This window comes from Poromitra crassiceps (genome assembly GCF_964638095.1).
Source record: "Poromitra crassiceps genome assembly, chromosome: 4".
Classification (NCBI taxonomy): Eukaryota; Metazoa; Chordata; class Actinopteri; order Beryciformes; family Melamphaidae; genus Poromitra; species Poromitra crassiceps.
The window spans coordinates 42,351,752-42,367,633 of NC_139626.1; the positions used below are offsets into that span (position 1 = coordinate 42,351,752).

A 15,882-nucleotide genomic window follows, 5' to 3' on the forward strand; every position below is an offset into this window, starting at 1 on the left:
AAGGTCCCCAAATATAGTTCTGTGTCCTGTGTCATTCAACTGTCACCAGGCTACACAGAAGTCACATAAGCATAAGTTCTGCTGCATTGGTGTAGCGAGGCCGCTTTCCCTCCTGCAGATGTCATCAAGTGACTTCTCCTCCTTCTCCAATGTTCACCAGCAGGACTCAAACTAATGAATGTGTTTCGAAGTGCTCTGCTGCCCCCATGTGGTTGAATACAGAACTCAAAGTAGGAGAGAAAATGCAACATTTACACTCGATACACTGCATGAGTATTCCACTAGCAATAACAAAACAAGATGTGAACTCATGATTTGAAGTCATAAAGCTCATTAGCACTTTTAAGTTGGAACCATTGACACATGTTGGAACGGACAAACATCTATGTCCATTGTGTTCATGGGATAAAGAGTTGGTTTCACTAAATTGCTTGCAAGTCAAACTGGGACCTAAGTTTAAATGGACTCCTGTGGTTGAAGCGATGTCGATGTATATCAACACACAGCAATACACAACACCCACACATACTCTTTGTAGCTGCACGTGCGCGCACACACACACACACACACACACACACACACACACACACACACACACACACACACACACTACACACACACACACACACACACACACACACACACACACACACACACACACACACACACACACACACACACACACACACACTACACACGCACGTGCTGCATTGCTCAGATTATCCCACTAGGGGTCACAGGTCATTCATTGCTATTGGGGGCTTGCAGTGCCATTCAACCCTATATTGCTGCACAACCATGTAGCTACATTGCACTGTCCCATGAAATGCCCACACCATCATCAGATATAAATTATAGCAAAAATTGCTCGTCAAGATACAGGTATCAGAAGATAAATAATGTAAGCCCCTCTACAAACTGTATATAGCCCTATTCCACCACAAGCATGTCTCAGAGGACTTTACAGATACTGTGTCTAGCTAAATGTAGCTAAGAAAAATCAATAAACATAATTGAACAACTTATATAAAGCATAAAAACAATCATAAGAGAAGAGAGGGGAAGAAAGAGCAGAACAAGAAGAACCACCTAACAGCCAAATAATCTAGCTAATCTACAGCCGAACCTGCCCTATCCTATAACCTAACCAACATCCCTCAGCCTGGACTTGACAACTGTGCTATATGTCATACACAACACACTCATCACAAAATACTGTGTGTGTGTGTGTGTGTGTGGGGGGGGGGGGGGGGAGGGGGGGGGGGGGGGAGGAGTGTGCATCAAGTGCTGAAACGTCCATAGATGTATCTCGAAACGTTAGCTAAATGGAACAGACAAGGGAAGGCGATTCAGTGAACCATGGTCGGTCCATCTGCTCCTCTTCCAGCTATTTCTGTCAAAAAACCTTGAGGAATGCAGTCTACCCATGTTTGCCTGCGTCTAATCTAGCCTACATTTCTCCCATACGTACAGTAGGTCACGTCAAGTTCATGTGTCTAGCCTTTAATCATAGCCTGCCTCAAAGGGCGTCACCCATTTCTAAACAATAATGACACTTCCCACCCATAGACCCTCAACAGAACAATGAAAAACTCCCACAAAAACCTCACAGGAAAGAGGAGAAAATGGAAGAAACCTTTTGGAGGGCCTCACAGAAGGATGGACGGTCAGGAATGCAGTAGTGGATGTGCAGAGAGTGGGCGGACAAAGATGAAGATGATGATAACGAAATGAGCATAACAAAATATACAAACAGCATCTCTCCAAAGGTTTGGGGAGATTTTTTGTGTGGGGATAAAAAAAAAGTGGGAATAAACAAATGCGAATGAACCTACATGCAGCCGCTGTCTGGAGAGTCTGTGGTATCTCGTCCATCTCCACTGTAGGCTGCACCATGGCGTTGACTGTACAGCACCCCCTGGCGGTTCTCTGGGTCATGGCACGTTGACTGCAAATATTACCTCTCTCCTTGTTGCTGGTGACGTTTAGCAGAGAGAGGGAGAGCAGGGGGACGTCATGGCGGCTGCACAGTGCCGCAGCTCAAAGTGCACGGCAGAAAGGAAAGGTTTCAGGCGGGAACTCGATTCTTGGCGGCACAAACTCATACATTGCATTGGTAAGACCCATTTGCGGTGTTATCTCGCGATTTTAAGAATAAATCACTGGCTTGAAAGTAATTCGTCCAGCAACAACCGAGTCGCCTCTAGCTAGCTAAAGCTAAAGTGAGCTAACTAATTTAGCTAGGCTAACGCTAGTAGCCTGGCACTGGAGACTGCCAGCTGTAGCCGGCTAAACTGACAGGCTAACATTTGCTAGCTGGCTAGTATCTAGCAATGCTTTTCTTTGTCCCCCCCGAGCCGCTGACCGAGGCTAGCTTTTGATCCTGCCCTACAGTGAGGGAGAGAATGAACTCCTGTTTCTTATCTAACCATTTAGCGATATTATCGAAATTAATATTAGTAGCTAAACGTCAGATGACATACGTTGGCTATGCTAAAACTGAGCTATCCAGCCAGTTAAGATTAACAACGTTATTTGGGGGGAGGGGATGGTAACGATAGATCGGCTAATGTTGCCAGCAATTTGAGAAAAGCTTCTAGCTATGTCAACGGCCTTCGGTAACGGTTGCACACGTGACCATATTTCTATTTTGAACGCGTTTTGTGCTCAGGGTCAGTTGTTTTGTTAGTTAAAAGTTGGCTGGATTTCTTCGTGGCCTCGCGAAAAACCAAAGTAACATCAAACTAAACACAACATCACGATCTGTCAATCAGCGGAGCCATGTTTAGAGTTGATTGTTTTAGGCTACCAACAGATTATAACCACTCTGCTGCATTTGAGTCTAGGTTCAATGCGTCTTATGTCTAAGGTTGACAACAGTTGTTTTGGGTGCTGGTTGGGGGGAGGGGGGCTGTTTTGACAGATTGACAGTGAGCTGTCAAAAGAAAATTACTCCGCATTATTTTACATCCTGTCAAGCCTGATACACTTTGCTTTTGGGGGGGGGGGGGGTAGTGGACAAAATTGGTGCATAAATATGATACATGTAGTGCCAGAAATGATAACAAGAGTTGCCTCAAGGCGCTTTACAATTGGAGCAGGTAGAAGACCGGGCTCTTTATTTTAAACCCAACAATTGAAACAGTTCTCGCATGCACTGGCGATTTTACTGCAAGAGGTCATGTGGCAAAACCATTTTCCAACAAGAGCATGCACTTGGTGACGGCAGCAAGGAAAAAGAAAAATACCCCTTTAACGGGGAAGAAAACCCTTGAGCAGACCTGGCTCTATTGACATGTTTGTTCATTGTTTTTGCAGGGTTTGAAAGCATTCTGGAAGGAATCTATGGCCCAATGCTGCTCAGAGACCTCAACATATTTGATGGTAGGTTGTTTTTGTCAATGTGTCCATGAGTGTGTGCTCAGTATGTGGGGACCCTTTTCTCTTTGTTGAATTGCGTGTGTAATGATTGCAGCTTGAGGCTGTAGCATTTACGCAGTAACGTGTGTCTGACTTTGTGGAAGGGTGACGACATGTAAAAAAGTCTGCTCCCTTCTAGGTAGCAAGTGATATCTAGTGATGCAATCTCTGGAGCATAATGTTGCGTCTCACATTTCTTATTGTGTCCCACGTGTTGGAGGCTATTTGATCTATAACCCAACCAGCGTTGGACCCGTAAGTAACCACACCTGAACGTATTTACACCTGCTTTGTGTGTCATTGTGTCTTTCAGACTGTGAACCCGAAGATGTGGATGACTGGTCGGTGGAAGCGAGCTGCTCTCACTGTTCGTTCTGCAGCCTTCCCCTGGATAAACTCAGTGTAAGTTACGGAGTCAAGATAATGCTGCCTTCGGGCCAGCCAAGTAAAAAAAAACAGTCTGGCTCTGGCAATTTTAATAACGACAGTGTTTTGCAAACATTCTTTACACTGGTAGTGTTAAGTTCAGCACATGAGACCGTTAACACCATTTAAAACTATGCAAATGCACGTTATGACATTGCTGAGTGAGTGAAGCACACTGAATAGAGCTGCACAATATGGGCAACAATCATTATTTTTGGTCATATTGTGATTGCCATATAACAGGATGGATGGGTCACCGGTGTACTGGAAATACACTATCATTAGGATGAATTCCATGACCACTTGTCATTTTCAAACATAATTGGCTGAAGAACAGCTGTTATACAACAGCTGCTCAGGCTTATGCATTATTGAGAGGCATAAAGCAACAGTAAGTATCCCATCTCAAAGCCATGCCGTGTCCCATTGGACATAATCCTGTGTGTCCATCCTCAGATGCCCACAGACTGCCAGCACGGACGAACACATAAACCCCACTCTTGCTGAGGTGCTTCTTCCCAAGCACCTAAAATAAAGCTGTCACGGCATGATGAACATGAAATGGATAACAAAAATGGCCGTGAATATCTCAAAATATTTTCATTAGCAGTATCTGTAATAAACACAATAAAGCCCTTTCTAAAAGTTCAGTTTTCTATGCTATTAAGGCACGCTCTGGTGTTGAATTTGAAATGCCAATGTGCTTTTTATGGTTTTCCAAAAAAATGTGAGGTGCAAAAGCTCACATGAGAAGTGACCAAACCATTGAAAATAAATGGGAGAAAAAAATGTTTTTTTGCAGACTTGTTCAGAAACGCATTATGTGGTCGTCATTTCCTTAAAGTGTGTGTCTCAGTTCCTCAACCATAGAGCCACTCAGCAGTGCTTGGTGTGTGTCAAGAGCCATACTGTCAGATTCAATGTATCTACTGTATGAGGCCAGAACCAGGCAGGCACAATGACGAGGCATCCGCAATGTGCAGCCTTCACGTAGGTAAGGTCATTGTTGGTGACGACAGTGGTGATTACCCAGGGGAGATGGTGGACTCATGTGATATGCTGGCGATGCGGTCTGTTGCGCGATGCACTGTGTGGCTCCCTCGCAGCACAAAACAGTCGATGGGCCCCCAGGGTTCTGACCTATAAGGAGCTGTGACCGCGTCACATAGGCATCTATTGAAACAAGGCCGTTTTTTTTTTATCCCTCAATACCTTATCACAAGTAGTGTCATTCAGCTTTACTATGTTTTTGGAGACTCTGTTCCGACTTGGAATTTGATATCTCTTCCAATAGATTCTTTAATCCCCACTCCCTCAATAACGCAGATGGACTGCATATCTGCATATGAATAGCGTCATCCTATCAGTTATGGCCTGTTTTACGAGCTTCTGGCAAGAGTCCCAAGGACACCGCCCACCGGTGGTGGGAAAACTTAAGGGAGACGAGGCTTATGGTGCCGTTTGGCCTTACTCTGCTGATAAGCTAACAGTAGATGCCTCTGTTGTTGTTGGGTTTTGTAAAATCCAAGATGCCTTCACCACACGGTGGTTCTAACGGTGTGTTGAGATTATTCTTTCAGCAGCACACTAATTTCTCCCATTTTGAAGTGATGCAGCAGGAATAGCAGTAACCCAGAGTGATAAACCCAGAGTGATATACAGGAGTGATAAACCCAGAGTGATAAACCCAGAGTGATATACAGATGCTAACATTTGACGGTGCGTCGACTTGCAGTGTAATAATGCCACCTAAAAGTTACTTTTTAGGGGAGTGATCGTTTTAATCATGGACAGAAAAAACCCCAAACGGAAATACTACCCATTTAATAACCAGGCTCCATCTTTGAATTTCAACACAACACACCGTCACACTCAAAACTTGAATTCAAAAAGTGACAGCCATACTGTAACTCAGACTGTTATACACTCCCTCTATCGCTTTGGATTGGTTAGCAGCTGGTAAGGCGTCCTCTCATTGGTCAACATCAGGTTTGATGGCTGCGCCGTGTCACTGCAGAGTGGGATTCTCCAACAAACTTAGACCAGGCGAACACGTCGGTTGTGTGAAACAAAATCATTACAAGTAATTGCAGCTACATGTTGTTTGCATATTGCACATGTTCAAAAGATACCTTCAGTTTTAACTTGATTAACCACGCAGCCCCTAGCACTGATATGACAGTGATTGGAAAGATAAACGTTCTGATAGTGCAATCAGTAAAGTCATGTTATTCTGTGTTTTTATATTCCTTGTAGGACCAAATACCCGCAGCCGCCTCCCCCCTCTCCTCCCCCTCTGATTACTCTCCCTGTCCGGCACCAACCCTCTCTGAGAGCAGCCAATCGGCTCACAGGTTTCTCCAAGCGGTGTTCCACAAGAAAGGTGAGTTACTCCATATGGGCTTACCAAAAAGCAGATTTTGGATAACATTACTAGCTGACTGTAGACTGGTATTTTTGCCTAAGGTTAATACGAACAAAGTAACAGAATGAGGTAGAATATGTACCGGTAAGTTAGAAGGTCTATTCCGGCAGAATTATTCACAACATAGTTGTCACAGCTTACGTTTGTCATTCACACACATCAAGGTTAGAGACAGTCCATATCATTGTCTCTGGACATGTTTTCACTGTGGCAAAGGCAGGAAAAAACTGCTAATTACCGGTAATGCTCGTTAACTACTGCAGTCCGCTCCTTAAGGGCATGACTGCGGAAGATGGGAAAGAGTGTGTGTGTGATGTCACGTTATTAAGATCGATCTCGGATTAATGAATCGATATCCGATCATTCAAATTAAGATTAAAAAAAAAAATTTGCCCAGCCCTAATTTTGGATTCCATTATGTTTATTGTGTTACTAAGAGGAAATCCACCCAGCTTTATTGTGTCCTGCATTGTCTCTTCTTTACTAGATGTGACCTTGGGCTGCGACTCCAACATCCCTCTGGTTGCCCAGGAGCTGATGAGGAAGATGATCCATCAGTTTGCCATGGAGTACGCCTCCAAGAGCCACCTCCACACCACCACCAATGGCCTCACCAGCGGCCCCTCCTCACCTCTGTCGGACATGTCGGATGCCCCTCTGGACCTCACAGTGAGCCGCAGTGAAGAGAAAGACATGGAACCTCAGCCAGGTAAGGAAGTCATCGCTGTTCCGCTGGTTCTTGAAAAGTATTGAGAGTTGAGAAATCAATTTATGGAAAATGAAGGCCCTTAAAAAGTCTTAATCGCCACTTGATGAGGTACACAATTTTGTAGCTATTGTGCTGATAGTGTTAAAGCAACTACGAGCAACATTTTCACTTGTTATGAAACAGTCTCAATTTTAATAGTGATGCCTCACATCTTACCTATAACAACAGATGAGACCAAAGCCGAGTGAATCAGCGATTGCTATCTTGTTGTTTATGGAGGAGTCTCAACCCCCGGGACGGAAAGACGCAGAAGTGAAACGAAACGGTTTACGGCAGCCGAGTGATTATTTTTTCGTCGAGTTCAAAGGGAATGCCACCTGCCTCATTTGCAAAGAGAAAATCGCTGTACTAAAATAATAAACCTGAAGCGACATTATTCAACTAAACATGCAGAGCAGTAGCCTATGCTACGTACCGGGGAGATGAGAGGGACAAACCTGCTGCACAGCTAAAGAAAGAGCTGTCAATACATCATCTCTTCCAGAAGGGAGAAAGGAGGCTGGTGCAGCAGTTGAAGTAAGTTACGTGGTGAGTGAGATGATCGCCAAAGCGGGGAAGCCGTTGACGTTTCTAAAAGACTGCAAGCTGCAGGTTGCAAATATCGTCTGTCCAGAAAAAAAAAAGTAACTTAAGAAACATCAGCCTTTCAGCCAACACAGTGGCAGAGCGGATTACTGAGCTGTCAAGTGACATTTATGATCAGTTCTAATTCTAGCTGGAGTTCCAAGCGACAGTTGAAAATTAACACTGCCTAATTTAGTAATGTGCATTGTCCCTAAAAAAAGAAAACAAAGTCCCTCAAATAAACAAATAAATTGTTAATGTAAAAAATAGATTGTCCCTCAAATAAATGATTAAATTGTTAATGTTGAGAATTCGAATATTTCTCTCTTTTTTTTTTAATACATGAAGTGGCCCCCTTGTGACAAGACTGGACAATCAGTGGCCCCCAGGTTATTTGAGTTTGAGACCCCTGCTTTAGGGACTCCAGTATAATTACAAAGATATTCAAATAGAATAGGCGAAAATAACACAAGTATACTGCATGCAAAAATGGCATAATCTTTATTTTTCATGTTTTTGTTTTTGCATGAGATTACTAGCATAAGGTGGGCCCGTCTGTAAAGGGGAGACTTGTGGGGTACCCATAGAACCCATTCTTATTCCCATATCTTGAGGTGAGAGGTCAAATGAAAATGGCCATGCCTGTTTTTCCCTTGCCGAAATGTTACTTTGGAGCGTTAGTTAGCCCCCTTTCCGACAAGCTAGCATGACATGGTTGGTACCAAATGGCTCTTCTAGTTTCTATGATCCTCTTATCTGAACTCTAGCTTTAAAAATGAGCCCAGTACAGCCTCTGAAAGACAGTCATGTTGGCCCACATCCACGCTTTTTGCAGTGAAAAAGTGTGTGTGTGGGGGGGGGGTACTTAGTAGTGGGGGCTTTCGAGCCTTGTTGTTGATGAGGCTGATGGCAGTTGGGAAGAAGCTGTTCTTGTGACATAGTTTCTTCCATATTTATCGATGCTACTGGACTGATGGTTGCTTGCCGGGATATAAATGGAAGGAAGTGATGTTTCCGTCATCACTGACATTTTGCAGTGGTTCCGAATCGATATTTCTGATATTGCTGTTTAGACTCGCATTAGAATACGAGCTGAGACAGACACACATTCCACACACATGAATTGAGCCTGTCGGAACACTTTGAGCTTGCCGAAGCAACCGATGCCAGCAATGATAGGGAGGGAGAAATCAGTGCTATGTTAGATTTTTCAAAAGCTGGTATCAATACTTAAGACCATAGAGACACTGCAAAACGCGTCATCATTCAGAAGCCACGCCCAAGACGGGGGAAAACACAAGGAATCACTGCCTGAGGACAGCAGCTAGCAAAACTAACCGGGGCGAACGGAGGAACTCTCGTCAGATAGAAATAGTTTTGCAGGGTTTTACAGGGATTTGGACAGTTTTCTTTTTAGATAATGCCAAAGATTATTTCAGTACACTTCCTCCAACGGAGAGGGAAAGGTACATCGAGAAAATTAACTGAGTTGGCCTGGAGCAGTGTCCCTTTTCATTGCCCAAACAATGCTGGATAAACGATCCCACACAGTGGCCTGAAGTGAAATACTATGACTATGACTGTGCAGCCCACCACACAACAGCTTTTAGGCATGTTTAAATTAAAGGCCGGCTTTTCCGTGGGGGATATGAATATATATTAAATCTCACGCCCCTAAGGTTTTCAAATCCGTTGAAATTTTTGAAATTGGTTGTTTACAGCCTGAGATATCACCAGAAATCCACTCTGTGTGGGGGGGGGGGGGGGTGGGGTGGTGGGGGGGAGGTTCGGGTGCGGGGACTCGAAATACTACATTTCCCACAATGCACTGGGCTCGCGTGGCCTTCGTTTCCATGCCCACCCCTCAGGCGTTTGGCTGATATCAAACTCCAGTAGGTGGCGGTAATGCACATATATGTTTGCCAACCGCCATAAAACTCAAAGAAGAAGAAGAAGAAGGCTTCGACAATAATACATGGAGAGAAGAAGAAATAAATCGAAAATAAATCGCCTCCAAATTGCACCAAATTTAAACTGAAGTATATATGTCGGGAGATGTCTTCATAAAAAATTTTTCATGCATTTTAAGGCATTTTCGTAGGAGTTACGCGCATCTGATGTTGTAACTATTTTCTGTAAAAATGTGTAAAAACGGGTACATTGCTCAGCGTTGATTTCGTTACTTCAACCCACCTACTACTAGATGTAAAATTTGACGAGCTTTCCAATGCCGCCAGTCACGTGTCTGTCCGTGCTTCCGAAAATCGTCTCTTTGCAAGGAGCTATGGAAAGCTAACCTAGCTACAGCAGGCTAGGTGGTCGAAAAAGATGGCTGCCTTTTTGTTTTTCTTCAGACCTCTGAAGGGGCGTGGAGGACCTCTAGAGGCGGGACCATGGCTCACAACAGTTGTAGTTCATAGGTGCACGACTTCCGCAAGGCGGACTTGGGCCAGATGACGCGAAACGCGTCGGCTGGCCCAAAAAATATGTGAGAGATGCTTGATATCTCTGGGAGTGAAGCTCCAATTTCAAAAATTTCAACGGATTCGAAAACCTTAGGGGCGTGAGATTTAATATATATTCATATCCCCCACGGAAAAGCCGTCCTTTAATGAAAATAACGCTGGTATAATGTCAGACAGATGGCATCAGACGCGCTGGCGTTCTCCTATGTCACGTAGTTGCACACAAAGATCGTATATACGGAAGATGAACACTCCAACTTACTTCCTTAAATCCACATTTTCTTCTCGCCAATTCTCAATGGCTTCCTTGTTTTGCTCAGGAGTACAAAAAAACTTTAATTGGCGATTTTTTACATTTGTTGTGTGCGCAGCCCACCACACAACAGCTTTTAGCTATGTTTAATTCAAGGTGAATGGGAGTGAACGGACCGATTTCCCCCGTGATGGGCGTGGCCTATTTCTCGCAGTGTCTCTTATCAGGACAGCTGAGGAGCTCATATTCTCTTCAAACAGAAGGGCGGAGCAGATATTGAGCAGATTAATTTCTTCTCTTGTATAATGTCCGATGGAACCAGTAACAGCGGTGTGTTGTCAGGAGTTTATTAACCAGTGGCAAAATGTCCACACTCTGGCATCCCTACTGTAACGTTGCTTGTTTTGCACCATTCAATATTGATAGTGATACTGTCTGCTTTAGTCGCCTACTTCTGTGCTCGTAATATTCAGGCCCGCTGGTGTTTGCCTCTCATCCAGAGCTGTTCTGTTGTAAGTTTAATAACGTGCATTGCAGCGGCGCAGCCACCTTGTGGCCAGAGAAATGTATCGTCTGCCAGTGCCGGGTGTGTCTGTGCGCGTGCAAATGTAGCTTCTTCAGGTAGGACTCTCTCCCTAACCAGTGTGATCCCTTGTCCCTGTGGCAGACGGTGTGCTCGACCTTTCCAAGAGGAACTCCGCCTGCTCGGCAACATCGTCGCCATCAGCCAATCACAAAGCTTCAGGGTGAGTCTTCTTCTACTGTCGGCCTTTGCAATGCTCTGTTGATTGACTTCACATTCCAGCGTGATGGCAGGATGTTTTTGCCATGCCTTTCAAAGGACTAGTTCACCCACAATTTAAAATGTGCTCATAATCGACTCGGCCCCCCTCATATCGGCTGAAACACAGGTTTGTATATCCCCGTGAAAACGGCACGTTCGGGCTCCGTATGAGCCTTCTCCAAAAGAACTTAAGTGGTGGGGTCCTGGTTATTTAGAGTTCCGAAAGGGGTAAAAAAAACCATATGACCACAAACTCGAAACTTGCACTGTGGACAGAAAATAAATCAATCCAATATTGACCTCGTCTCCTAGATGTGACGGTTGGTTTTGTGCATAACAGCAGTAGCAAGCAGATGATGCCTTTAAATGCTGAACCACCCAATGAAGTAGTGAATTCAAATAGCAAAGTAGAATGATAATGCCGATATGGCATCCACACCCTGTTGATTTTTTTTTTACCGCAAATATACAACTTTTAATCAATAAGCTATTAGGCATCTATACGTTCATACCTTCATATCCTTCTGACATTAGACCCTGGTATACCGTATTGGTCGGGGGGGGGGGGGGTGCTGCAAATTGTGTTAAGTGTTTCTTTTCTATTTTCTACCTCAGAATAATTCTTCTGTTTAAGTTCCTGTTGTATAAATTCATATTCAAAAAGTGGCAACTTCTAGTTTTCAGAAAACCTTATTTACATGCACAATGTTGTTGACTTTATTTACATGCACGATGTTGACAAGTGCTCAATGGAGAATGACAATTAAACGAATGGAACGAATGTAATGGGCAAGCCTGTGACATCACATGTTCAGTTTAAAGTGGTCTGATACAATATAGTGTTGATTGTAACATGTATATGCTTGCCTATAAGGTATAAAAAAAAAGTAGCCCACAAATGGCGAATCAAAATACTAATTTACTAAACTAATTTATGCTAAGCTCAGCACAGGCAAGGACACTTGTGACTATTTTGGCTGAACAAAAACGCTTTTGACAGTATTGAAAATCATACCGTCGTCGGGATTTCTAAATACCTTAATACCGCCCAAGCCTATAAGCTATCAATTATTTAAATTATTGAAGTCTATTTCAAAACGGATTTAAATGTTCCCCTCTTCATTCTGCCATTGCTGTGCAAAGTAGCTCTGTAACACTTGGTTTCTAAAATAGTCACCAAAAGAAAATGACTTTTGTTTCACGGTGCAGTTTATTATTTCTGACTAGGAAAACGCGAGTTGTATTGACTATTTACGAATTTAAAACTCGCTTATGAGAAGCACACGAAGGCAGACTCTTCCACCAAACCGCTGTAGGGTGACCAGAGCTTAGTGAGTGAGGAAAATCTAGGAGATACTGAGGTAAATGTTGGACTCTAAAAAAACAATCATTTGACTTCAAAACATTTGGATTATGCTTTTTGGAGTAATTTGATGGTCATTTCTTCTGTGTGCTTTAGACTTGTGTAGAATGGCTTTTATTTTGGGGAAAATCCGACGAAGTCATATTGTTGTTGATGGATAGCGGAAGCGGTTTCAGTGAAAGTGAAGTTGGCTCCATCTATCACATGGATTTGTTATTTCAAACTGGTAGTGAAAGTGAATTTGGCTCCGTCTATCACATGGATTTCCAAGCGACAGGGACAGGATCAGCTACAAAACAGCCACAATCATATAAAGTAGGTGATGACCAAAAAATAATAATTATGGGACTTTAAATTGGGGACTTTTTTGTGTGTGACTAGGGATGGGCATGAATAATCAATGATCGATAATTGATCGTTAAGTATTTTGTAGATCAATGTGGAATTTGATCAATCTAACGTCGTTCTCAAATAGACAGTGAATGAATGAATTTCAATACATGGCAGCCATGAGACGTCTTACCAACCAGGGGGCGCAATTTAACTATTTTTATGAGACAGAGAAAACTCAGCTGCCTTAGAAATCAAAAGAAAACATGGAGGCAGACACGATTCTCAGCCCACCAGAAATGTTAATATATGCGCAAATAAGTATGCAAAAAAAATACAAAGTGTCAATATCTTTGGTTAATGTAGATGAATAGGCTTATTGGCTGATTTGGCTCACCATCATAACTCGCATTCCAAGAATATCGCTATTCACGATGCAGCGGCCTTGGCTCATGGCTCTTTCCTGGCTAGCGGCAGCTCTCTACCCAGCTGGGGGGAACCGCGCACCGCTTGGGTGTAGTGAGCCAGCCAGCCGCTGTAACCTGGATTTACATGATATTGTGTTGGAACACAGTTATTTAAACATGCCCGGTGTACACGGAAGATACTCTCACAATGCCGTTTCAGCTGGGCTTAAAGCTGTCTTATCACCATGAGATTTCATTGAGGAAAAACACTTTCTTTAGTATGTTCTGCCATAGTTTATTATTATTATTATTTGAATGATGAGTCAATAATTGATAATTGATTGGAAAACAGTAGGGGAACACAGGACGTGGACAGAAATTGCACAAGGAAACCCTATCATCATTACTAGTGTGGAAAAACCCATGCCTGGGGTATGGCTAAGGTTGAATGGTTAGCATCTGTATTGTCTTGTGTTGCACAACAGTCATCTTTATGAGTGCTGCTTGGATTTAAGCCAACTGATTAACACCTCTCAGGCTTGAATGATAATATGCATACTGGGTTGACCAAGTATTTATTTATTTATTTATTTATTTATTTATTTATTTATTTATTTATTTATTTATTTATTTATTTATTTATTTATTTATTTATTTATTTATTTATTATTTCATGTTCCAGTCAATCATTCTGTGATTGGTCGAGCTTGTGTCTGGTGTTTTGATCCTATGGGGTTGACTCTTTTATCTCTTGAGCGGTAACGTCACAACAACGGCACAGTAATGCAACATTTGCCAGCAGCGCAGGACTGTACAGGAGAACATTGGAGTACCTCACAACGATTTTTTTTTACTGATCCTGTAATGAGTCTGATTACTCAGCCCTCAAGCACGTAGGACCCTCACTGAAGAATATCACAATGTGTGTGCATGAAACACACAGCAGCGTGTGTGTGAATGAGGGTCCAGAAACAGACTGAAAAACACACATGAGACATAAAGAGACGCAGTGATGTTACCAACACAAGGCATAAAGGAGTGGACCCCCCTCGCTCTGCCCCCTCTCTTCCCCCTGTGCCAAAACCAAACCCCCCTCCATCACCTCCATCCTGACCCTGCTGTTTGGTCCTCCCATCCCTAGGAGGCAGCGCGGGCAGAAGGAGGAGTACGTTGAGAGGAGCTGGGAGCTGTCCGAGGGGCTGCTGTCCAAGGCCTTGAAGGACGTGCGCTCAGGGAGGCTGCAGGAAGAGCGGGCCGCGCTGCTTTACGGGATACCCCTTCACACCCTGAGGCAAGGCCTGGAGGGCTGGGACGAGGGGAGGCTGGGGCTGCTCCGCCACCTTGTGCCAGGAAGTGGAGATTTCAGGGAGGACGTGACCTCGTACGGCGTGATGTCGTCCATGCTGGGCGGGGAGGCTCGTCTGGTCCTCCAGAAGGTGGCGGCGTGGGCCGAGCGGGCCGAAATCGGCGGCGCCGTAGAGGAAAACGGAGACGTTCGTTTCCCTTCGGCCTCCCTGTCCTTTCATCAGCCGAGTGGTCTACACAAGACCGCCTCTCTCTCTTTCCCCCAGCTCAGGGATGCTCTCCAGTCCCCATCAAGCCCCACCCCCAGCACGGAGCCCCCCGCTGCCCTGCGCATCCCTCAGGTCCGGTCCATGTCTGACCACAACAGGTCAAGCCTAGCTGAGAGTTACAGTGTGGCCGAAACCCTGCATCACCACCACACCTCCTCAACAGAGGCTCCTCCAAATCCTGTGACGCCCGCCGCCGCTGCCGCCGCCGCTGCTGCTAGACCCTCGTCTCTCTTCAAACTCAGACCTCCTTTCTTACCAGATGCCTGCATGGGCGCGGCCAACCATTCACCTCATCGCCTGGGCCAACGCGGGTCCTCGCTGGATGATTCTGAGGAGGGGGCGGACCGCCGGGACAAGGACAAACAGCCGAGGAAGAAGCGCGGCAGGTACCGCCAGTATGACCACGACCTGCTGGAGGAGGCCATCACCATGGTGATGGGGGGTCGCATGAGCGTGTCCAAGGCCCAGGGGGTCTACGGGGTGCCCCACAGCACACTGGAGTACAAAGTCAAAGAGCGCTCGGGAACACTCAAAAACCCGCCGAAGAAGAAATCCGCCCACTCTTGTTCATCCACCTCGTCTGGTTCTGGTACCACGACTGGTGCCACTAACTCAGGGACTATCGACTCAGCTGCTGCCGCGAAGGAGTTCTAGACCACGAAACGCCTCTAGATCTCCTCAACACTTGAACTCATCACCTCACAGGATCAATGTTTTCTGGAGACACTTGTTTAAAACACAACACATGCCTTTAAAGAAATAGATGATTGCTATTCAGGTCTTTAACTATGTGTCTGTAATTTGATAGTCATACTTTCAGCTGTGTTTCTCAGTCTTGGTCCTGGGCTTTGATTACATTTCAGTCAGTAACGTAAAACAAAACATAACGTAAAGGCCTCCAGGTAATGATGGGCTCTGGGTTTTTTTCAATGTGTTTTTGGTTCTCAAAAGTCAGACTCGTGTTGCTTGGAAGAATGAATCTAACACTGACCATAGATACAGTCGTGTCTGTGTGGGAACGCCCATGCTACTACAGCTGGTGCGCGAGACTAGATGGTTGGGGGGGAGAACCCTCCATATATCTCAGTGGGCTGACTCACCA

At 44.6% G+C, this 15,882-nt stretch overlaps 1 protein-coding gene across 1 annotated transcript; it reads left to right on the plus strand.

The window, feature by feature from the left end:
* Positions 1–2,008: 2,008 nt before the first annotated feature.
* Positions 2,009–15,434, plus strand: lcorl (ligand dependent nuclear receptor corepressor-like; the record flags this gene model as incomplete). The annotated part of the gene is made up of 7 exons (XM_083635925.1): positions 2,009–2,116; positions 3,319–3,384; positions 3,734–3,822; positions 6,103–6,229; positions 6,759–6,980; positions 10,990–11,068; positions 14,348–15,434. Exons 1-7 carry the CDS (start codon positions 2,017–2,019, stop codon positions 15,432–15,434), a joined length of 1,770 nt encoding a protein of 589 aa, XP_083492051.1. The 5' UTR covers positions 2,009–2,016.
* Between the last annotated feature and the right edge of the window lie 448 nt (positions 15,435–15,882).